The 24,722-nt window shown below is 38.1% G+C and overlaps 1 protein-coding gene across 1 annotated transcript in view; it reads left to right on the top strand.

The window, feature by feature from the left end:
* CACNA1A (calcium voltage-gated channel subunit alpha1 A) overlaps positions 1-24,722 on the top strand; it is a 269,796-nt gene that overhangs the window by 181,729 nt on the left and 63,345 nt on the right. The window contains exons 27-33 of the mRNA XM_063292909.1: positions 1,536-1,676; positions 2,892-3,093; positions 13,221-13,385; positions 13,838-13,948; positions 15,768-15,851; positions 23,850-23,966; positions 24,421-24,486. Of these exons, the coding sequence (XP_063148979.1) occupies positions 1,536-1,676; positions 2,892-3,093; positions 13,221-13,385; positions 13,838-13,948; positions 15,768-15,851; positions 23,850-23,966; positions 24,421-24,486 (886 nt within the window). The remainder of the gene's footprint in view (positions 1-1,535; positions 1,677-2,891; positions 3,094-13,220; positions 13,386-13,837; positions 13,949-15,767; positions 15,852-23,849; positions 23,967-24,420; positions 24,487-24,722) is intronic.

Here is a 24,722-nt window from a genome sequence, read left to right as displayed (position 1 = left end):
TATTGGAATTCCTTAATTCTGTGATATATTCAGTAATAGGTTGGGTGAACTGTATTAAAAAGGAAGGAAAACGACACAACTATATTCATTTTCAGATCAGAGGTTTTAGTACGCAGCTCCTCTTACCTCACCCCCAGGGTTAATATCTCTCTAGTGTCTATCTTATATAAAGGATAATCTGCCTTGGCATTCTGCCATTTTCCATCATGACTTGGTTCAATCTCTGTGCAGTATTAACAGATATGCAGAATTTAAATCATTTAGTGCAATTTAGATAGCTTGGTTTCCTTAATTTCCCAATCAATATTTCTGGACCATTGCTACTAAACTAGCAATAGTGATGCTCTGAATAGGTTCACTTATTGAATTGAATTGTCTTAAAACACCTTAGCAAATAGGTAACAACAGACTACAAGGATCCCTTAATATCAGTCTATGGGTGTAACTAGAGAATGACTCAGTGCAAGTTGAAACATTCCTGTAGATTCTACAGCATCAAAGATATAATTGAGATAGGGATTGTTTCTTTGTCATCATTGCTACCAGAGAATATATTCTGATGATCTCTCACTCCTGTTGATTAATTTTGACCTGAGTTTTTTCCCATTTGTATTCAAGCTGCCATCCCATCTTTTTCTGTGCTCAGTGCCCCAGTATATCAGGGAGCCAAACAAGCTCTGTTCAGGAGAGAGCTATTTGGGAATATTCAAGGCAATGGGACAAATCAGCCCTTTGCTGTTCAAAACATCTTGGCTATGACCAAACACCAAGCATGCCAAAATCCCTTAAGAATCCATCACCGCTAGTCATTTTAATTGCTCCATCACCTTTATAGAGGGATGACAACCCTATTGTTGTCATGGCAACCATAAAGTCCTGAGCCATACACTTATCTGAGATGTGCCTTGGAATCAATTTTATTGAAAACCATGAAAGGAAGCATTAAACTCCTACTCAAAAATCTAAGATTAAACAAAGAAATTAAAGATGTATTTAGCTTGTTTTTCAGAATTTTGTATGGGAAAAACATTTTAAAACAAGTCTGTATTCTCAACATTGGAAAAAAACTTTTCAAACCAGTAGCTTTAGATTCTTTAAATTGCTAAATAATTAGTCTTAACAGTTTTGTTTACAACTTTATCCAGGGAAATTTGGAAAATATATTAATTCAAAATAATGCAAATGTATTGTACTGAAAATTATCCTAATAAATGTATTGGGGTTCATCTCCAGTTAAGTATTATAAGATCAAAGTCTTAATGAAGTAACTATGATATATGAATTGATCCTCTCAAATTAGCTGTTTGCTAGGGAGACTAACATCAGATTAATAGCTATACAGTAATGGAGATTGCTTAATTAACCTTTCAGTCAATCTTAAAGCATGAGTAAATAATAAAGGCTCTTCTCACATTCTCATTTGAATGTTAGTGCTGTCAAAGAGACCACTTGCATCTAATAAGATTCTTATTAAATTGCCTAAACTCCATTGTGTAAACATGTCTCTGAACACTTTTGTTGATCTCCTTCCTTAGAGGGGAGTATTTAGTCTACGAGAAGAACAATGAAGTGAAGGCTGAGAGACGAGAGTGGAAGAAATATGATTTCCATTATGACAATGTGCTATGGGCACTGCTTACTCTTTTCACTGTGTCTACAGGAGAAGGCTGGCCAGAGTAAGTTATTGAAAAAAATAAGGATGTTCTGGTATGATAGGGACCTTGGGTGTTCAGCTGATAAGACTGAACACCTGAACACTAGTTGGCTGTCATTAGATAAGAGTGTTGGACTAATCCTCCATCTGAATTACGTACATAAATTATGTGGATGAGGTCCCTTCATCATTATGCTACTTTAAGCTTATCCAACATGTTTACACTTATCATATGAAAACACCACCTCAGGTAGATAAATTCTTTATTTACAATGGCACAGAACATTAAAAAACCCCTATTCTTACAACCAACATAAACAACGAAGTACATGGGACAGATAACAGAGTAGTAAAATGACACATGCTCTGACATTGGTTTAACTTTTTCCAATATATAGAGAACTGGATGTATTTTTGTTGTATAATACATCATTCTGGTCAAAGAAATCTGAGAATTTTCTTATTAAAGGGGTATGAGGAAAAAGCAGATTTCCTTGTAAAATTGACAATATAAAGCAACATGTGCCGTGGTTTCAATGGCTCCAGCACCTCAAAGTCAAAGGCTTTTCTTAAGCTTTTTCTTTATGACTACCAAGGGTAGAGTATTAATTTAGATTGCAGTTCTCATTATCTTCACTATCCTAACTATTATGCTGGGCCTTGAATATGAATTCTAACACTTTGGGGTAGTGAAGGGAAAAATCACAAATACAACTGAACTAGAAATACTATTTCCTTTTTGTAACCAATAATTATTCAATCCTGACATATTTTACTATAAAACTGACTGGAGCTTTAAGGCTACCTCTTTTAGTCTGGATCTCTCCAGATGTCTAATTTTACCATGCTTGTTGAGGATTGTGGGAAATGAAGTCCAAGACATCTGGAGAAAGGCTCCATGTTAATAATAGGTTGCTTCCACTCCCCAAGTAGCATCTTTAAAAAGATCAAATTGTTTATTTATTAATTGCAAGAAAGAGATGCCTGAAGACTCAATTGAATGTTATATTAATATGGATTATATTATACAATCTTATATGAGCTTATACAAAAAGCTTAGTATTATATTAATAATGTTTTATGTTCTTTAATTGTTTATATACTGCCTCAATCCAACTGGACTCTAGGCAGTTTACAACATATATAATACAATACCAAAATACTACTAATAATAATACACTAATAATATTAAATATAAACAATATATATAAAACAGAAACTAATACTTTTTTTGCAGTGTTCTTAAGCACTCAGTGGATGCTACATATGAGAATCGGGGGCCCAGCCCTGGTTATCGCATGGAGATGTCCATCTTCTATGTGGTTTACTTTGTGGTCTTCCCATTTTTTTTTGTCAACATTTTTGTGGCCTTAATCATCATCACCTTCCAAGAGCAAGGCGACAAGATGATGGAGGAATACAGCTTGGAGAAGAATGAGGTATGGCATACTTTGGAAAAATTATTTATTTATTTATCAAATTTTTAACATCGCCCATCTCCCCCCACAAGGAGGGACTGTGGGCGGTTTACAACAAAATCCATTGAAAATGTTGTTTTGACAGTGAGAATATAGCAAAGATTTCTAGAAATTCACCTCTCTATTTCTCTCTCTTTCAAATCTTTAGCAGTTTGAAAACTTCAGTTTGGTACAAAAATATTTTGCAAGACAAGAGGAAGAATTGAAAATCTAGTTTTATTGAGTCTGTGACTGGTACCAAAGGAAGTTTGATACCAGAAAGACTGCAAAGGCAGCTTTCTTATAGAAAATAATAACAAGAAGCCATGTTCTCATCATGATAAAGTCTGAAAAATTAAAATACTTAGAAAAATAAATAAAATCTCATATGCTATATAACTCTAGAATATATAAAACAACAGTAAAATCAGGGAACCAGGTTTATTTACAGAGAAGATTACAACATTTTATAGGACAGCAGTCGATACCTGGTACCCTCTAGCTATATAGAAGTACAGTTCCCATTATTTTCAGTAAACATGGCTAATCATGTGGGAAAGCTGTCCTAAATAATACTACTTTGATCAGTATGTATTGTCTGTCAACATCATCTAAGTATCATCTACTGTTGGCATTTTAGCTAGTGTAGAGTTGAGATTATTGTAGCTCCACTTCTTGCATTAGGCTGTTCTTCCTTACAAAAGAGAAAAGACTCTGCTCCTTATTCTGTGGCACACTGATAATCCTTGTTGTTTCTTTCTCTACAAATAATCATAGCCTCCATTAACTAGCTGCCCATGGGAAAATGGCTTAAAATCCAAAGTATAAAATCTTTTTTCTATTAAAAGCCACATTATCTCAAGGGTACTCTATTAGCAGATGGGACTATTCCCTTTCTCTTTCTTTCTCCCTCTCTCTCTTAACTATCTGCCTGTGGGGGGAAATGCTTTAAAATAAAAAATACAGATATTTTTCTATTAAGGGTCACATTCTTTTACATTATTATTGGATGGGCCTGCTCCCCTTTTTCCTCTCATCTTTTTCTTTCTTCTACCATCTCCCCCTTTTCCTCCTTCTCATAGGCTAGCAGAAGAAGAATAAATAAGTTTTGCAAAGTTTGAAATTACAAAGGGCTTTTGAAACTAATCTGCAGGTCACAGCCTTTCCCCACTGCTGAATTAATGCTACCCATCTATCTCTGAGTCAGCAGAGCATAAAATTTGCTGTCTCCATTGTCTCTGTTCTGACTCACTGCTAAATGATGCTGTCCTAATTATGCAACACGATAAGTAAAGAGATAGATTCCTGTACCTTTGCTCCTTCCCTCTTCTGCACATCACCAATCAACAGGAAAAACATTCACCAGTCACTTTGGTGTAATAGGAATGGGGTGTTCCTGGTTGCAGAACTTTGTCCATCCAATCTAGGCTTCTTCTGGTGCCTTTCTTTCTATACCCCATTCGGTTGTAAGCTGAGCTGAATATAATTTTAAAAACTAGTTTGGAATCATGAAGGAGCTGAATCAGTCATTCATTCCTTTAACTGGGGATTTCTCTCCCCCTTCTTTTCTTAATAGCAACATATGCCAGCTTCTAGATTCCTCAATATCAGCTCAGGAGGTGGAATGAGGGTAGTCCTGTCATTTCACAATTAATGCTATTTCAGACTTTACTAAAATGGCAAGTTAAAACACAGTATTGCAAACTGAACAGTCTAGTGTTGCATGATTCTGATAGAGAACGTCATAGCATTGCTACGTTTAGCGAGACAGCAGCAGATTAGACTGGCTGGGGATGAGAGGGAAGAGGGCAGCCTGAATAAACCAGTGCTCTGATCTCACCCACCCCTGGTCATATGACTTTGCCTCCAACATTTTGGGTGATGAAGTGTAATAACAGTTTTTACCTATCTTATGGCTGTCTGTGAGAGCTACTTTTGGCCAGGTCAAAAGAAGCCTAAAACCAGATTAGTTTGTTACCATAACATCGGACAAGTGAACGTCATCCATCCTGCCCAAAAGAGAGAAGCCTCAAGCTCATTTTATCTCACAGGTAGGAGAAAAGGCATAAGAACTCTTAGGTTTGATTTCACTATAAATAGGGCTTGCATTTGATACATAACAATCCCTGGATTTCTTTTGAAAGATCTTCATTAACTTCTGTGATACAATTATCAGAAGTGTGCATTCTTGAATGTCTGCCTATACTGCTTCCAGTTCTAGTATTTGATGATAGAAGCCTGACAGTAATTGCAGTACTCCCTTAAATTCCTTTCTTATGGAAGAAAAGAATTGCTTTGAGTTGGTAGAACCAGATCAAAGTGGTCAGAATTCTTGCAATATCATTAACCAGTGACTAGATTGCTAATACCTTTCTCTTGTTTCAGAACCAAGTGGCACAGCATTAGAATTAGATGATGGCCCAGAGGGACCATTAGAACCAGACATTGAACCAGCTAGAATAACAGATGGGTTTGATCAAGTACCACTGGTTGCAATAGCATCTTCTACAACCATCTGTTACAGTCCCCCAGTTCTTTGCTTGACAATGGTATCTCAAGATATTTATGATCTTTATCATTCAATTAAAATTATACCTCTCCTTGAGAATAGGAGAATTTTCCACAGTAGTATATATAATTGATAAATCATCCCAAGTAGTATATATAATTGGTCTTTTGATTGGAGAAACTGAAAAATGGGCAACCCCCACTTCCTGAAACATAACATTCCTGATATGAACAATTATATTAATTTAACGATCAGACTGAGAGCTGCCTTTGATGATTCCACCTGACAGGCTACAGACAATGATGAGATCTGATGCTTACAAAGTGAACATCAAGTATGCACATATGTGGCTGACTATCAACTTTTTGTTCAGGATGTGGGCTGGAATGTGCTACCTTTGATCAACCAGTTTAAAGAGTGCCTGTCTGATGAATTATACAACAAACTAATTTGAGAAAGCACTCCAAGCACCTTGGAAGTGTTAATCCAATGTTGTGTTGTTACAGATGGAAGTCTCGCGGAACTGCAGCAGAATATGGGCAGAAAGAAGTGATGACATTACTCTCCATTTCCTTCCTTCCTTTCTCCCCCGCCCCTGCCCATCTTCTTATTAGAATCTTCAAATGTTAAATGCATGCATTTGAGAGCCAGGAGGGCTCCACTGATGGTTGAAGAAAAGTAATGTTAATGCACACAGGTCTTCGTTTATGTTGTAGGACTTTGGGGCATTTTGACCAGATTGCCCTCTTAAAATTCTACACTCTGAGACAACAGCTAAGTATTATATATGTAGAAAAAGGAAACATTTTGCAAGCAAATGCCCTAAATATTCTAAGCTTGGCTTGTGAGGAACCAACCAACCAAACTCCAGGAGCTTGAGAGAGGGAAATTGCAACAATTAAAAGGGATATACAGTGCTCATAGGATCTCCTTCCTCTTACTTCTCACAAACAAATTGGCTCTGTAATAAAACTTCAGACCTGATAGATTCTAGAGCCATAGGCAATTTTGTAGACTGCAATTGCATAGAAAATATATCTTGCTGTTTAGCCAGTAGACTCACTAATGTGGATGGAAACCACTGAAGGTAGACCCCTGCACTCAGGACCATCATTTGTGACCATCAAGAAACTTTGCAATTCATTTCAGCTTCTTCTATACACACCCCTTTAGGGATGCATTAGCTTCAGATCCATAACCTGCATATTCCTGAGACCAAGAAAATACTACATTGGACTTTCCAAAATGCCAAACCACATGCAGGACCTCTTCTTGCCTGCTTGCCCATGTCATCAAGGAAATGGAAATCTTGATGACAACTTGCAGAATAGGGTTTATTTGCCCCTTGGCATCCCAGCCATCACTCCATTTTTTTCAAAAAGGAGAATAATTCTTTGAGTCCCTCTCATGATTACTGCTTCTAAATTCTATAATCATTAAGGATCATTAGCTCCTTCCTCTCCCTTCTGAACTTTTAGAAACAGTATAGAAGGCATGCATTTTTGCCAGTTTAGATCCCAGAAGAGACTACAGTTTAATTTGCATGAAGGTGGGGTGCATAAATTTAACTGCCTTTGACGTGCATTATGGAAAGTTTGAACAGACACATCCTATGGTTAGTTAATGAGTTTATGAATATCTCGTATTTTTCATGAGAGATTGGACTGTTACCTGAAAGTTTATTTGGTTGACCTGTCAATTTATTCTGAAGATCAACTACTCACACTGAAAAGGTCCATATTGTACCTGACCAGCTCTACCTACACAATGTATATGCTAAGACAGAGAAAAGTACCTTTGACCTGTGTCTCTTGAATTATTGATGGTACCACATCTTTCCTGAGGGCATCACAGTAGATCTCACCAAAATGGATTCAGTTCTCTCCTGGTGCACGTACACATACCCACAATGTCAAGGAAGTGCAGCAATTTGGAGGATTTCTTAACTTTTATTACCAATTTATCCCTGATTTTGCAGCATATATAAAAGCTTTGACCCATCTTAGAATGGGATTTTCAAGCATCATAAATAATTTCAAGTGGGATTCTGATGCTCAACAAGCCTTTTCCTCATTCAAACAGACTTTTGCCTCCCAGCCTATCCTCTACCATCATGCTCCTTTGTTATTCAAACAGATGCTTCTGATTTTGATTTAAGGGCAATCATTCTCCAGACAGCTGAGGATTTTGAACAAAGACTTTTGCCTTGCACCTTTTATTCTAGACAGCTACTGAAGCCAGAAAGGAACTGTGATGTTTTGAACAAGGAACTCTTAGTGATCAGAGATGCTTTTCAACACTGGCGCCACCTCTTGTAAGGAGCTTCACACCCCACTGAAGTCCAAACAGACCACAAGATCCTGGAGTATCTACAGTCTTTTCACACACTCAGGTGGGCACAATTCTCCCAATTTAATTTTCATACCACCTATGTTCCTAGCTTGCAGAACAAGCAGGCTGATGCTTTTTCACACAAGTCTGAATAGTTTGTTCCATATGACACCCCCACTCCCAATTGTTCCGCAGTCTGAAAATTTTGCCTTCCCACTTCCAACAGTGGCCTCAGTCTGAGTCTCTGGGAGCCAATGGCAGACTCCTCACTTCACCAAACAAATTCACACACCGCAGTGGCAGATCCCACATATATGGGCTTGGACAGATGATCTTCAGGGAGACCTCCAATTCACCCTTCCTTTTCTTGGGAATGGGGAGAATTATGCCACAATGGCTGATTATACATTCCTCTTTCCTTGAGAAGATTTTACAGCTTTTTCATAACAGCTGTCCATCTGGGCATTTTGGACTATTTAAGACCACAAACTTTCTGCTCCAAGATTTTTGATGGTCTCTTGTCCAAGCAGATGTTAAGGCCTATGGATCTTCTTGCCTCAGCTGCTGCCATGCCAGGACTTAACTACAAACTAGCTGGCCTTTTGCATACGCTCTCCTTTCCAAAGGAACCTTGGGTTACAGTTTCCTTGGATGTTATGACTGATCAGCCACCTATATGACATGAATACTATAATGGTTGTCATCAATGTTTTCCAAGATAGTTCATTCCATCCCCTGGCAAGCCTCCCCACCTCTTCAGAAACTGATTCTCTACCACATGTTCTGGCATTGAGGCTTGCCCAATCATCTCATTTTTAACAGAAGCATTCTATTCACAGTCATTTTTGAAAGCTCTTTTTAAATAATAGATATTAAACTCAATTTTTCTTCAGTGCACTTCTGAGACAGAGGGGACAAATGCCACCTTAGAGCAATACCATCATTGCTATGTAAGCTACCAGCAAAACAATTGGTCTGTACTATTGCCTGTGACTGAGTTCATGTTTAACAACTTGGTTCATTCTTCTCTTCACATTTCACTGTTTCAAGGCTTCTGTGCAGGCCTGTTGCCTGACATAACTCACCCTCTCCCATCCTGAGGTCTTGTACTTTCTACAAAAACTTCAGGCAGTACACCAGCTCCTTAAAGAACAGTTGTATTTTGCCAGGGCTTCCTACTACAAACTGCTGACCACCATCACCAGGAAGGTCCCCCATTGCTGCTGGAGCTTGCATGTCTGTACAAGCCCAGCCTTCTCTGCCCTTGCAATCTGGCCACAGCACCTATCAACTTGGACTCTGAGGGGTAGGGAGCAGGTCTGAAGAACAGGGAAGGGATTTTTGCCAAGAGGGAACCTGAACTGCACCTGCATCTACCAGCAGACTTCTGGATGGGGGTAATGGGCAAATCTGTAAAAGATAACAATTCTGTCTTACCTGCCTCTGATCCTCAGGATGGGATGGACATTCTTCCACTTCTTATCCCACCTCCATCTGAACCTGGGAGGACAAGTTTTGGATTGGGAAGTTCTACTGGAGTCAAGAGACATGACACAGGAATTACTTCACCACCAGCTGTTTGGTTGTCAGGATCTTTTGGATACTTCCTCATCTCCTTCTTGGGGGGATGATTTCTGACACAGGAAAATGCTAACAGGAGGTTACAGTGTTGGATTCATCCCTCTGCCTATTGTTTCCTTCAAGTTTCCCGAGGGAGGGAAGGAGACAAATTCCTTGTCCTTCGGCTTCCTGGATGGGGGAGAATTCTTCAGCTTCAGCAGACAAACAGAGAAGCAATGGAAGAGTCCTGGATCCTTCCTGGCCACTCCCTCTGGGGGAAAGGAGGGGAGAATCATCAAGCTCTTCCAGGAATAGGGAGTGGGGAAAGGAGGACTTGAAAAATGAGGCAGTGTGAAAACTAGTTCTGGCAAGGTGAGAGGCAAATAGCCTAAAACCACATAGTTCCTTTTCCATATCAAGAGAAATGAGAGGAAACCATCCTTTCTGCTCAAAGGGGAGAATCCTCAAGCCTGTTGCACTGTATGGGCAAAAGAAAGGAGCACAAGAGTTTGAACCTTGATTTTACTATAAATAGGACTTTCATTTGATACATAGCAATTACATGAGTTCTTTCATAATATCTACATTAGTTTATACAATAAGATAAGAAACTTTTATTGTCATTTCAGTATACACCAAAGTATACATTAAAATGAAATTTCATTGCAATTGGCTCAAGCAATAAAATAAGAATACCATAATTACTACAATATGTAATATACATTCTTTACTCATTCCACTCCTCTAATCTTTATCCCTAATAAATATCGGTCCTACACCCAGCATATGTACCCATGGAGTGAGAAGGGATTATTAAGAGTTCAGGAGTCTATAGCCCAGGGGACAAAAATGTTGCCTAATCTAGCTGTTCTACATCAGATGCAGTGGAACCTTTTCCCAGCTTTGCTTATCAGAGATCTGCATCCTTAAATTCCTGCCTGTGACATCCCAGTTATAGTATTTGCAAACAGAATCATGACCCTGTCTTTGGATACTGCCAGCTTAAGGGGGAAAACACTGTTTTAATAACAGTACAGCTAAGGACAACTTAAACCTGACTCACTCATGCTGGGAAACAAAATGGGGGTACAGAGAAAAGATGGTGCCAGGGCGTGCCTGTCCCATAGATACAAGTGGGGACAAGGACTTTGGCCTAGGACAAGAGACTTTGTTGATGCTAATTACTTCTACTTTCTTGATGTCAAAGAGGCTTCATCCTAAGGGCCATCCACACACATTCCATCACAATTCTTCACATTATTTTTTGAAGACATGAATACTACAGTGGACAGCAGGCAAGAATAAATGGCAATTAGTTCTTAGAACATTATTGTCGTAGTTGTAAGTCACTACAATGCTATAGCTTAGACAGAGATAATATAGGTTGTAAAGGAGGCAGTAATGTGCAAACGTTAGAAAGCCTGAATGCTGTGAGTCTCAGTAAACCAGTTTGTGATAACAGCTAAGAGAGAATCTGATATTTTAGTCTGGACTTCAAGGGAACCTGTCCAAGGATCTAAAGCTGGTTTTCAGTCCACAGAACAGAGGTATAGGAAACTTTGTGTCATTGGATGCAGGTCAAAAAGTGGAAGGGTTGTTTCCAGCAACAAGAGAGGCCTGGGGGATGCTCATCAATAGCAAGAGTTACTGGCCTTGACTACTTAGAGAAGTTGATAGCCTTTCCTTATGAGGAGTTGCACAAACCTTCATTGCTTGGCTCTTTTCAACTGCCACCTTATTTTAGGGCTTGGTACTTAGCCAAGGTCTGAATCAAACTTTCAGGCATAGCACCACATACTGAGCCTAACTCCTTAGTCTCCTTAGACTGGAAGTCCATCAGGTTTTTCTCAGAGTCCAAGGAGCTCATGACAAATGCACCATCAGATACCTTAGAACCAGCTGTACAGTATTTAGAAAACATATATGCACTTATTTTCTATGAAAGATTTCTTGGTTAGAAAACACTGGAAATTGATCCAGACACTTGTTTTTAAGATATTCTTGTTTACACTTCCTTGCCTTACTTTTGTAGGCACTTTATCTTGCTGATGTGCATAATCTTGTCCTCAGAATATCAAATATAACATTACTTGATGTATCGATGGGCATCTAAAAACTCAAGGGATGTTGTAGCTATGGTGATGGACTAGGATTGGGAAACAAAAGGTTTTAGTCCACCCTCAACTAGAGAAGCTCACTGGGTGTCTTTGAGCTAGTTGTTCCCTCCCAGTAAAATCTACCTCACAGGGTCATTGTTTTTGCTGGAAAAAAGGAGGAAGGAGGAGTGCAGTGAATGCTGCCTTGAGTTCTTGGATCAAACTCAGCCTGTAAATGTAACAAATCAATCAGTGTTAAGTGAATTTTGTCACTCCCCAGGTATAAAATAGAGCTGTTCAAGGTTCACTGCCTGTGGCACAACCATTGTTAAGGAACATATCCCCACTATGTTTATGTGTCATTTCTAGCCCATCACAAAGGCAGCTGAAATTATTTAGATGTTCAGGAGGTTAGAGGGTTTTTTTTCCTCTTTAGACACAAAGCTTCCTAAATGACAAACGATTCCTCCATGATACTGGTGATGCTGAGATCTGCCCAGGTCCTCTTGGCCACTTTAGGCTGCTGTTGGCTTGTCCCTCCCCTCTGGTCATTCTGCATTGCCCTCCATGGGCATTTTGGCTCAGGCTGCAGGAGTGAATGGTTTTTACAGAGCTAGCTTCCAAATAGCTACACACCCATTTTCAGGCCAGGAGGAGAGAGGGGAGTGCTATTTTTAAACCCACATGATGAACTCAAAACCACAAGATCTGTGTTTAACATCTGCTCTGAAAAATGGGTGACAGATGAAGAGGGAACAATTTAAGTCCTCTTCCCACCTTGCCTGTCACCTCCTCCCACCTCCTCCCTATGATTTTCCCCATCCTTGGACCAGCACTTTTATCTTAGGCTGGCAGGAGAAGTGGAGAGAGCTACTTTTAAACACAGATCTTGTTTTGTCAAAAAGGCTACAAGAGAATTAGGGGAGGAAGCAGTACTGTAACTGCCAGTTGGCTGGTCCCACAAATGATTAATTTGTTCTACATTAAATCTGTGGGAAAAGCACCAGTTGCTGACTTCACTGCTGAGGCAGAATCAAGCTTAACAGTGAGGGCAGCAAAAATATGGTAGCATATGTGTGCTGTTTCAGAAGCTGGAGGAAAGCTGTTTTTTAGAGTCACAAGGAAGAGTCCATAGTATTTGCATACACTGCTATCTATTCTGATGAAAGGCATTATTACATCTCCTTAAACAGTAAAAGCAAAGATTGCAGAGCAAGAAGGTGGGTTTCTTTTCAAGCAGACTTTAATACAATTTGTTTAGAGTTAGATTCTTCTAGGAAAGAAATTATTTACTTTTTTTTCTCTACTTAATACAGGGATGTGCGCTTCCTTTTTTGCCCAGAGTGGACGTTGCATTTGAATGAGTGCCAAAGGCCATACTCAGAAACAATGACTGAGTTAAGAAAGCAACATGAGGGGAGGGGTTGGGGGAATACAAACTAAATCATTAATACAATTTGGCAGTAGGATTAGGAGATGTTCTTGGAGCTGCACCCAACGTTTTTAGTCTTACGTACATCCTGGGACCTCTAGTTATATACCCTTTCCTTAGCATCTTTTTACTTGAAAGAGACTAAAAAATTCCTGACTGTTGTTCCTTCCTCTTTTCACAGCGAGCTTGCATTGATTTTGCTATCAGCGCCAAGCCACTAACCCGACACATGCCTCAGAACAAGCAGAGCTTTCAGTACCGTATGTGGCAGTTTGTGGTTTCACCTCCCTTTGAATACACCATTATGGCCATGATTGCCCTAAACACCATTGTCTTAATGATGAAAGTAAGTAGAAGAGAAATTGCTATGAATTGGTAATATCTACACTGAATATATATCATATGGGCTTTGACTTGTCCATATATCATGGAAATGATAGAAATACTATATTGTACACCTGTATGACTTATATAGGCCTGAAGTACACAATGCCTTTTTTATATCTAAATATAAACATTCAAATTAAATTTGAATAATAATAAATAAATAAATATCTAAATATATTCTCTCTCTCTCTCTCTCTCTCTCTCTATATATATATATATATATATAAAGCACCTAATGACTAATTCCTGAACTATGGACTAACCTGCATCCCAATAGTAGAAATCTTACTTTGGTCCTGGCCTTTTGGACCATTGTTAGGATCACACCACTATCATTATCTTAAATGTAGTTTAATTCATGACTGTACTTTCTTTCTCTCTTCTCTTTCCCTCATACCCCCTCCTCAATAGTTCTACAATGCAACAAATCTTTACGATAATTTACTAAGGATGTTCAACATTGTCTTCACTGCCCTGTTCTCCTTGGAATGTATTCTGAAAATCATTGCCTTTGGATTGTTGGTAAGTGTCACTCTTGCTAGAATTCACAAGGAATAATAATTAAGGCCTCCATTGTAAAATATAAGAAACATTCTCCTACCATATGAAACAGGGGAAAAATACATTATGTGTATTATTTAAAAAAAGTTGTAACTATTTAAAACATCTATCCTACCATACAGTTCTCAGGATTCTAATGCATTGTCCTCTATATAATGCTACAAGAATGTCAGGAATTGGCCATTGAAGGTCATTGGAATCATCTGTAATTTACTAGGAGTATAGAAAAACAGACTAGAGATTGGCTTCCCTTGCTGCAGAACTAATTATGTTCACTTCATGTTTCAAAGCTAATATTCTGGCTTTTAAGCTTTTAATTAAAATTACTATTTTATCATATGCTAATATTATTTAAAATAATCAGTTTGAATACAAAATTTGCCTGACAGAAGCTGCTCCATGACTCAGAGATAATATTGCTAAATGGTTTCCAGATAACTCCTCAGAAATAATGGTCATCCAAAAACTGAAAACATTTTGTGCAAATATCAGTTGCTTGTTAGCCTGTTCTTGATGAAAGAGTTGGCCCTCCCATTTAAGCACAAACTAAGAAAAATAGAACGTAGTTTCAGTGTTGAGTCCATGGTAAAGGTCTTGGCTCTCAGTTGAAAAACTTTATAGTCCGACAAACCTTGACCAAAAATGTCATTAGTGTCTGTGGACATTTAAAAGGAAAACAAAACTACCACAAGTTTATAGGAACAATAATTTGTTACAATCAATATTGTGAGAATAACCACATAATGGAAATGTCACTCCACAAGACAACTTACCTTTGTTTGTTTGTTTAAACAAAAATACATTTTAGACTGTCAGTGCACAAAGTATTCCTTGCTGCATAAGGGTCAATATTTGATAACTCTGAATATTAAATCTTTCCCCATTCCTTACCTTCATGGTTGCCAGCCCTTCAGGCAAGAGATGCTTATAAATAAATAGTATCTGGAGCAATGGTAATTAACAGTATTACATTTTTTATTGTTAGAAAATGGCCTTCCTACACTCCTTCCATTTGTTATATCTTTACTTAGGTTAAAGTTGTTCTCCCCAGTAAAAGCACTTGGTTTAAAATCTTACTCATCCTAACATCTTTCTTTGCTATTTGCTGTTTTCATGGGCTAAATTACACTTATCAACAACTTTGCCATTACTTAGTCAAGTTTTAGAAACCTTTAGCTTCCTTTCTTCAGAGAAGCCTAATTCGTTAGTAGAATGTTCCCAAGGTGCAATTATACTATTAAGCTCATGTGTGTTGTATTTATTTTATAGATGTTCATGTGACTGTCCTACAGATAAATGTAGTGGAGTTAAGGTATACATAGTTGCTGGTTGCTTGCAAGACAGGCGTATGTACCTTGGCCTCACTGAGTAATAGCATTGCCTTGGGTGCTCACCCAGCACATCTTGTAAGCAAACATTTCCCTATTCTCATGTGTTGGAGCCAAATTTATGACCAAGAGAAGGATACTATGGGTCTCTGAGAATATGAACACAGGTGCTTTAACTAACCTGAGTGTTTAAGACAGGCCCTACTACCCCTATTTCAAAAAAAAAAAAAGGATGATGTAAACAAGAAATCCTTAGTAATTAAAGTTCCTTTCTAATTTGAAGAATTGGAGTGCACTGAAAAGATATCCCGGAGCTGATTAGGGGAGAGGGTAGCTAGAGTGGAAATTTCTCTGTTCTTGTTATTGTTGCTTCCGTCGTGACTGAATGTTGTCACCTGTTTGCTGCTGTGTGGCTGTTCCTTTTCGTCCTTTGTTTTGTTCTTTCTTTATAGAATTATTTCCGTGATGCCTGGAATATCTTTGATTTTGTCACAGTTCTGGGTAGCATCACAGACATCTTAGTGACAGAGTTTGGGGTAAGTTCAAACCTGTGGTGGGCATGACATTCTGGGGGAGGGAGGCATTCTGCAAGGAGTGGGGAATAAGAATTGAAACATAAGAAGTTCGCCATATTAAACTGAGATCATAACAGGATCGACATTAAAAAATCCAGAGAGGAGTAGTACAAGGATAATCCTATGAGACTTATTTATTCACCAGTGAATAGTTTTCCCTTTCTCCACAAATGAATTTAAAATGTCAATCAATTCCACATTTTCAGTTCTTAATTAAAAAGTTTAAATGTGTGCAGGTCCTATTCTTTGTAACATTTATGAGTACTCATCTTATTGAAGGCCTTTATTTTGGCAGAAGATCAGAAGAGCTCAAGTGAGGCAGTTTACATTGGAATAAAGATACCAATGTCCATGTAGGAGGTATTTATACCAATATTAATCTGACTCTTTAATGTGATTACTATTAATTGTTAAATCCTTTTAGTATGCAATTTGCCATCAAATGAAATAAAAGAGCAGATTAAGGGCCAGTTTGCACTTTCCAAAAGATGTGTATACATACCAAGAATTAATGCCTAGCAATTAACATCGAAGTCTGTGAACTAGGATATCCTAACAGACCAGACAAGACCTACTAGTGCAGTGCTAGAAATTAAATTTCCTAGGAATGCAAAATGTTTACTTATGGATGAAGCTGATTAACATAACCCACATTAATAGGATTGTTCTGATGTTGCTTCTTTCCTATCAACTGCTGGGCATATTTTTTTAGATATCTGTATCAGATTTGTCGGGCCATTCAGTTACTCCTGAGCATAGAGGTACAGGTAGTGCTTGTTTAGCAACCACTATTGGGACCAGCAAGTTGGTCATTAAGCGAAGTGGTCGTTAAGTGAAATCACGACTGTGCTTACAATCTTACTTCAGCTTTCCTTTGCTTTATAGACCTGCAAAGGTTGTAAATGCGAGGATTGGTCACAAAGTTACTTTTTCATCACCACTGTAACTGCGAATGGTCGCGTATGAGGCAGTTGCTAAATGAGGACTACCTGTACAACAGAATTATCAACCATCAATACAGATAACATGTTACATATCTGCACAAGCCATTATTCTAGGTTTCCGCCCTCCCAGTTAAGTGGCATGATCAGAACAGTGATCTGTATGGAACACAACCCTGTGGATAATTTTGAGTTTATTTGCGGTATTTGTAAACTGCCACAATAATGGAACTTTGAGTGGTGTACAACAAAAAAATAAAAAGAAAACAAGGTAAAACAGAACAAGACAAGAACACCGACAGTTACTCTGGGCCAAAAGCACGGTGGAATAAATTTTCACTGCTTTGCAGAATGCAAGGAGAGAGGGTGCTACACAAATTCCAGCAGAAGCATGTTCCAGAGCAGGGAGGCCTCTACTGAGAAGGCTGCTGCCTAACTCAAGTCCCTCATACTTCCTGTAGAAGAGGGATTCTCAGTAGGCCCTCTTAAGATCTTTAGGCCAGATAGGCAGAATCAATTTTGGCAAGGCAGCGGCTGATGTAACTCACAGCCACACAGTATATGGCTTTATAGTTAACAAGCAGACTTTGAATGGACCCAGAACGTTATTGGTACTCAGTGCAGCAACTAGCAGGGTTGTCTAACCAGCAGACAATTGCAGCTTAATCATCTCCAGAGCATGCCACTTCCATCCCACATGGTGATCAAGATGTACATTACCATCATTAGGACATCCTGATCCATTAAGAAACCCACAAATGCATGCAGAGTACTTGCAGGGGTTTTTTTTTCCCTACCCATTTCTGGATGCAATAAACACAGAGAAGAATTCATGCTTTGCCGATCAATCACTGCATAGAGTCGAAATTGAGCTTGGTTGGGCTCACTTCCAGTTTTCTGCTGCAGTCACTCTAGGTTTTTTTTCAATTTCCTCAGCCATATCCAAACTACAGAATGTGTTTGGACTATATTGGTGAGGAGACTTGTACCCAGATCCTCCTGTAACTGTTTCTTTCAAATCAGCAGTAGGAGTAAGAAGCTTTCTCATTTCTCTGTTCAAACTCCATGTTGGCCCCATGGAAGGAAAAAGGGAAATTATTCATGCTCTCTCTTTCCCTGAGCTAAACTGTGGGATTATTTCAATCAAGGTGGAACTTCTTCCTCATGATTTCTTCCCCATGCTGTTTCACCAATCAAACAGCCTCCCTCAATAGTTTTGAAGTAAAGAAAAAGATGCTGGAAGAATCAATAACAGATCTCTCTCTTTCTGTGTGTTTACAAGAACTGGGCAAGGAGGGATATCTGACTATAAATTGGGAAACAGTTCATCATTGCCTTCACCAAATCCAGGACATAATCCACTTTCATATGTGGGGATTATGTGAATTGAATTCCTACACACCTGGAGGGTACCAGCTTGGAGAAAGTTGATACAGTGTAACAGAGCCCTGGACTAGTCACAGTTTTAGGAAGGTCAGAATGACCTTGCTTTTCAAGGGTTAAAATGCATTCAAATGAACACTTCCAACATGGGCTAGTAGGCAGCATCATATTCATATTGTCTGCAGAGAAATTGAGGCATCAGGTTTTGAATAGCTTTTACAAGATATAGAGCAAAACCAAGATGAGGTTCAGGATTAGGAAAACATCATTACAAGCTGAAAACGTTGTATATGTGGTTGACTACTTCCCTTTCGTTAAACTGTGTGTGAGAGAAAGCATAAATACAAGCACACACATATTTGAGCAGTTACAGCGTGGTTTGGAGGGTTTTGTTTTGTTTGTTACTCTACAGATAATGAATGTGCCCTGATTAGCAGGAGTGAGGAAACAGCTACACTACATAGGAACAATATTATTTCTTAATTTAAAAAAAAAATAATCTAGATTTCTCAGTTTGATATAATGATTTATTCTTTTAGCATTGAAAGGGTTATTTAAACACACTTTGCAAAAGAAGGAAGAGATTACAGAAGGAAGTACTACCCTAGTTAACGTATGAATTCAGTATGCTGTAAGAAATTGCAGAAGCTGGTGTTGGTCTTGAAAGTGTTATCAAAGCCTAGTCAAACCACCAAGGAATAATAAGCTTATAAATAACCATGTATTTCTCTAAGGCACTTTTAATAATACTCTGTAAAAGCCATTTTCTCTTATAGTTAATACTGGAATTATCTTAATCGTTACAACAAAATGTGATTTGTATAGAGTAATGCTTCTTAGGATTAATTAAAACATAATTATCTTTCAACTCATGCAAAGCTGCAAATTGAAAACTAATAAAAAATCCAAAATCTGTTTCCTTCAGATTTTGAGGACACTCAGACCTTTCTAGAAATTTAGCTGATTCTTACAAAGTAAAATTCAGACAGCTTTTCCTCACTATGCAGCCTAAAGTCATAATAGTGGATATATAGTTCCTGAAAATAGTTCCTGAAAATGTATTTATTTATTGCTCATTTCTAGCCAAAAAGGCTTTCAAAGCAGCATATTTTAAAATATCAAAATTAAATAATAAAAATACTGAGGTTGGTAGATATTAAATATTTTAAACAATTCCAAACAACAAACTAGGAGGAAGAATTAAGTCAGACCTACAACCTATGAATTTTTTTAAAAAATCACAGTGTGTCAGCATTTCTATAAAATTAGAGCCAAATGATTTCCTAACAAAGGAAGTTCCAAGCATATTCACTTCTGTTTAGTTCTATCTTGTATTGCTACCAACTGAATATGGCCATAGTATATTTAGACTGGTATTCTCACCAAATAGGCAGGTTCGTGTATTCTCTTGGTTCAAAGCTAGCCAAGGCACTTCTGACTGAGCTGGAATACAGAATGCTACCCAGACCAATAGTCAGGATGCATATTAATCACAGCTGATTAAGTTATTTTTGGTACCTGAACTTGAAGGCTCTGTAGGCATATCTCCATTAAAAAAATACTCTAATATATTAATTTGCTTATAATCTGATGCTCTTTCATGATATCCCAGGTTAGCTGCCTGAGGGAACCTTCTCATGCTGCCTGATGGCAAGACTAACCCTAGTTTGAAACTGTCCAGGGGCCCAATTTGCGATCAGAAACAGATCTTGAAGAGAATGAAGAGCAATAAAAAGGACAGTCTGTACCAGGGGCTCCAGACAACAATCTGGCTCCAGTGTTCTGTGCTGGACTTAGCTTCCAAAGTATTTTCAAAGGCAGCTCGTAAAATACAAGATGTAATATGTTGTATTAAACATTGAAACAAACATTCCAATCTGGATGTAAGTAATATGTGTGGAAAGCATCAAAATCACCCACAACTGCTCAACCATGCAGAAGGAAAACTGAGTGCAGAAACATTGCCCCTTATTGTAAAAACTCTGGATTAAAATTGGCAGAAGCTACCCAGACACTCCACATGGAATGGCTAGATTAGAATCTATTGCATACTGGGCTGAAGCACCTCTAAGCAGTTTTGGTTTTCTGTAAGTATAAGAGTACATTTCCTTTCTATACCCATGGCAGCTTTAATCTGGCACTTTGTCCCACCATTCCCATAGCTTAAAGGACACCTTCCTTTGCATTTCTCAAAGCTGGGTGCTAGATGCCAGTTGACTGTTGATATAGTTATCAAATATAGCTAGCTGTCATCCACACACTGGTGACAAATCAGCCCAAGTATCTGAGCCATGCCTAAGCCATTACATAAACACCATTGTGTAAAACATCGTAATATAGTCTACTGGCCATAGGGTTAAAGAGAGAGTAGTTTCTAGTACCACCATCTAAAGTCTGTGTACTGTATGTCTGGAACTAAAGAGCAGTGCCAAACCTTGCTCTAATCAGCTAGCTCAGGGGTGTACTACATTCCATCCTTCTGGTCTTCTGAAAGATCTCCCATGTTCCCCTTTTAGTTTGCAGCATGGGTCATCTACAGGGGCAATGATAATTAGTTTTTGTCCCCAAACCAGTAAAAAGATTGAAATGAATCAGAAACTGGTGGAGTTGTTATTTCATGCTACACTTCTAAATGCGAAGCTCTATGTGGAGTTGTTTTAAAATGTTCTAATATGGATTATTTACTAGATTTTCTTTCAGGGGAGCATTCACAAGTCTTATCTGCTTTGATCAGCCAGTATAAATAGAAAAATGGGATTGCTATCCATATGGAAGAGATTTCAAAATAGATTCATCTTCACTTACTAATACTTTTCAGCTTGGGTATCCTGAAAACAGGGACAGGATCCCTGCATCTCATGATTAACTACTTTCTGCCCTGATTTTTATTTATCCTAATGAATCAAAGCAGGTAAGACTTGTGGGTAGAACTGTGGTGATTGTGTAGTTGAGCCACTTAACTATTAGCTCAGCTTCAGCTCCAAAGGAAATGCTACATAAATAGTTTTACAGCATTTCTTTTAGAGTTGTGATAAATTCTTGCCTGATTCCAGATCCTGAGAAGTGCCCAGCTCCTCTTGCTAAGGAGCTGAGATGCCTTGCCACCATCCTTTTATCCTTCAGAGGTTCTCAGCGGGGAGATTTTGCCACTATCAGCACAATGACTAGTTGGAGGATATTTTTGTTGACTTTGTTTCCCTTTTAAATTTGTGCTATCATATAGGTCCTCCTTCCTTTTCCAGACATCAAACAGTATTTCCTCTTCTTGGTGACAGGAAAATCCCTAATGTATATGTGTTCCTTCTGTGTACATGTGCCTGCCTTTTAGAATTGCACTTCACACAGTGAAGTGGATGGTAGCCAATTAAAAGCTTATACTATGATAAAAATATTAAAAGGTCCACAAGATTCCTATCCCTCTAAATAAGCACTTGGATGCATCAGATTGGGAGAGTGGGCTGTCCTTCCCTGCATAAGATAGGAATGTTAATAAGTCTGCTCCATGTGATATGGTCATCTGTCCAAAACAAAGTCTAAGTACAAATTCCTACCGGCAGATCTTAACCTAAAGTGCCCAGCTCAATATTTTTTAAAATACTACTTTCTGTTTATTGAATTAATTTTTAGTGAACACTCTTGTAATTTAATGCAAGTGTAACTAAAATTATTTAAATTATTCCTATAGTGAAAAAATAATTTGAGATACTAATCTTCAGATGTGGTTTATGATTTGGTTTGTCTGTTGCTGTCTGTATGTTAGTTGTTTTCTAAAAGTAATTTTTTAAATTATAGGTTTAAAAAGTCATGAAGGAAACACTATTGATTTCAATTAACCCATCTGATTTTTAGCTATGTGGCAGATGAAATCTAAAAAAATCCACCACAGACAGTATCAAACTTCCAGTACAAATAAAAGGAGAGGATAAAAATGTGTTTAAAATATAGGGTTGGGAGTGAGTCTCAGAATACAGCAAAGAGTGACCAGCTGGAGGAGAAGGGTGTATTATATTATTTCTCATGAGCAGGGTAAATCTCACTTTTCCTCAGTAAACATGCATGGCACTTTATCTGCCTGTCTCTTACTCCGTCTGTATGAAGGCCAATTGATGCCAGGCTGGTAGATTTAATATTTCAGTGTCACTCCCTTTATATACTGTCATATAGCCACCATTCTTACATCTTGCATAATCGTACCATTACTCAGTGGGTTGGAGATGGAATACCTTGTTTCTTGAAAATCACACAGAGACACAATATGTAGCAAGTAGATTCTTGAGGAGAAATAGTAAAGCTTACCTACACTGAGATTTTTAGCTGAAATACTAGGTGTCTTATGTCTACTGTGTAATTTGCATGGCAACTCTTTAATCTTTGTTGGAAGTTAAAGTCAGGTATATATTGAGCATTCACATCAGTTCTTGGCATATGTAGTGTCTGAGTCTTTTTCTTTTGTGTACAGTTTTATTGGAAGTTTGTTTGTGTAACAATGGGTCCTGAAGCACGTATTAGTGAAGCTACATTTAGTCCTGTGATGTACATTTCATAGAAACTCGGAGGTACATACAGCAATATCACATAATGAAGCAACATCACAGAAGTCTTTTGATCTGTTAGAACCAACCAGGTTGTCAACCATGATCATAATCACTGAAGTCACATTATATATTTCTTTGTATCTAATACAGCAAGACTAGTTCCCATGTGATTAGTCTGTGAGCCAGCCAAGTGTCCCTGGTGAATCAAGCAAAGATGTGAATCAAATATTTAACCATCTCTAGTGGATCTAAAACATAGGTTCTTGAACTTAACCCTCATATCCCTTGGATATTTACAGTTCTCGATTGCTCTGGGTCTCTGGCTGAAGAGTATTTCTCTGTATAAAGAATATATATTACTATGTTGTCTTCTATAGCAGAAGTTTATTTTCCATTTCTGCAGAAGGAAACAAGTAAAAATGTATTCCGGTAAACCCAACTGCTGTATATTCTTTTTTCTACTTTGCCAGAAGCAAAAAACCCCCCTCCTAACTGCAGAATACTTGCTAGTATCTACTCCTTCTTTGGCTAACAGGTGCATTTTACAACCAGAGCCTTATATATTTAATTGCAATCCTTCAATCATCCTTCAAGTGTCTCTTTCTCAGGGACACTTGTCTTGCTTTTGCTTTCTCCTGATTTAGAAATACTAAGCACATGTAACTTGAAACCACATAGTAAAACTCTACCTACTTGTATTAAAACAGTGTCAGAGCTTTTGGTTATGGATAATTTAACAAAAATACATACTTGTATTGAGCCATCACTGATTTTCCAGTTAGATTATTTGTGGGTTGGGATGACCCTCTTTTCTATCGCTTTCCTTTGTATTCCACTTCAGTCCAAGGACCTTTAGTTGCTAAAAAAGTCTGGTAAAATAATATTTAAAACAATAAAAAAGAACCAATCAGAACCAATCATAATGTTAACAACCAACCTGTGGATGACTCTCTTCCTTTCTTTGCTATTTATTCACCCTTACTAATTTTACTAACCAGTGCAGTGTTGGTTTGAATCTGTTTTCTTAACCAGTCCCTGGATTTTCAGTTTCTGCATCCCATTCTGATCTTGCCTGTGCCATTTTCCCTTCATCTCCCCAGAACAACTTCATCAACCTGAGTTTCCTTAGGCTGTTCCGAGCTGCCCGTCTCATTAAGCTGCTCCGACAGGGCTATACCATCCGCATCCTGCTCTGGACCTTTGTCCAATCTTTTAAGGTAATGATCAAAGATACTGAATTACTAATTTAAAGTGTTTGGAAAAGAGAATAAAAATACCAAGTTGTAAAGGCTAAGGAGTTAGAACTGGCATCCTTACCACTCTGTCTCTTTCATTTCTGTTTGTTCTCTGGCTGTTAACTGTAACTTTAAAACTGGATCTTCTTCAGCATGGTGTCAGTGGAATTATGTCTCATGAGTATTATTATAAGAGTTCATCTTTTTTACATACAAGCAGCCATAGCAAGATCGTTGTAGTCGTGGTAATATGCAACAGGAATTAGTAAGAAGAGTTACATAGTTTATTATTAGTCCATTGAACAGAAACCAGCAGTGAGCCTTTAGGAACAACTGAAGTATGTGAGAAGCAAAGTGCCATATTCCCAGTAAAACTGATGTGATTGCCTTAAAAAAATAAATTTAGAAAATATTTGCTTCTATTTCATTCTATTAGGCTCTTCCATATGTGTGTTTGCTGATTGCAATGCTGTTTTTTATCTACGCCATTATTGGAATGCAGGTAAGTACAAGTAAGCCACTATCTCATGCTGAGTATTATTATGCTTGCTATAGAATCACTATAATGGCTTAGGGTTGGTAGCACTATTGGTTTTATTTTAGGGCTTTTGAATTTGTGAGACCTCGCCCAATAGGGGGCTGTGCTGTCCTGGGCAAGTGTGGAGAACCCTGAAGAATCAGTGACATTATTGCTACCATCACAACCACCTCCTTCTTTGCAACATGTTAGTACTTGCT

The sequence above is a fragment of the Candoia aspera genome, chromosome 2, assembly GCF_035149785.1.
Source record: "Candoia aspera isolate rCanAsp1 chromosome 2, rCanAsp1.hap2, whole genome shotgun sequence".
In the NCBI taxonomy this organism is placed as follows: domain Eukaryota; kingdom Metazoa; phylum Chordata; class Lepidosauria; order Squamata; family Boidae; genus Candoia; species Candoia aspera.
The sequence above is the reverse complement of the archived record's forward strand: the minus strand, read 5'-3'. Positions and strand labels throughout refer to the sequence as shown.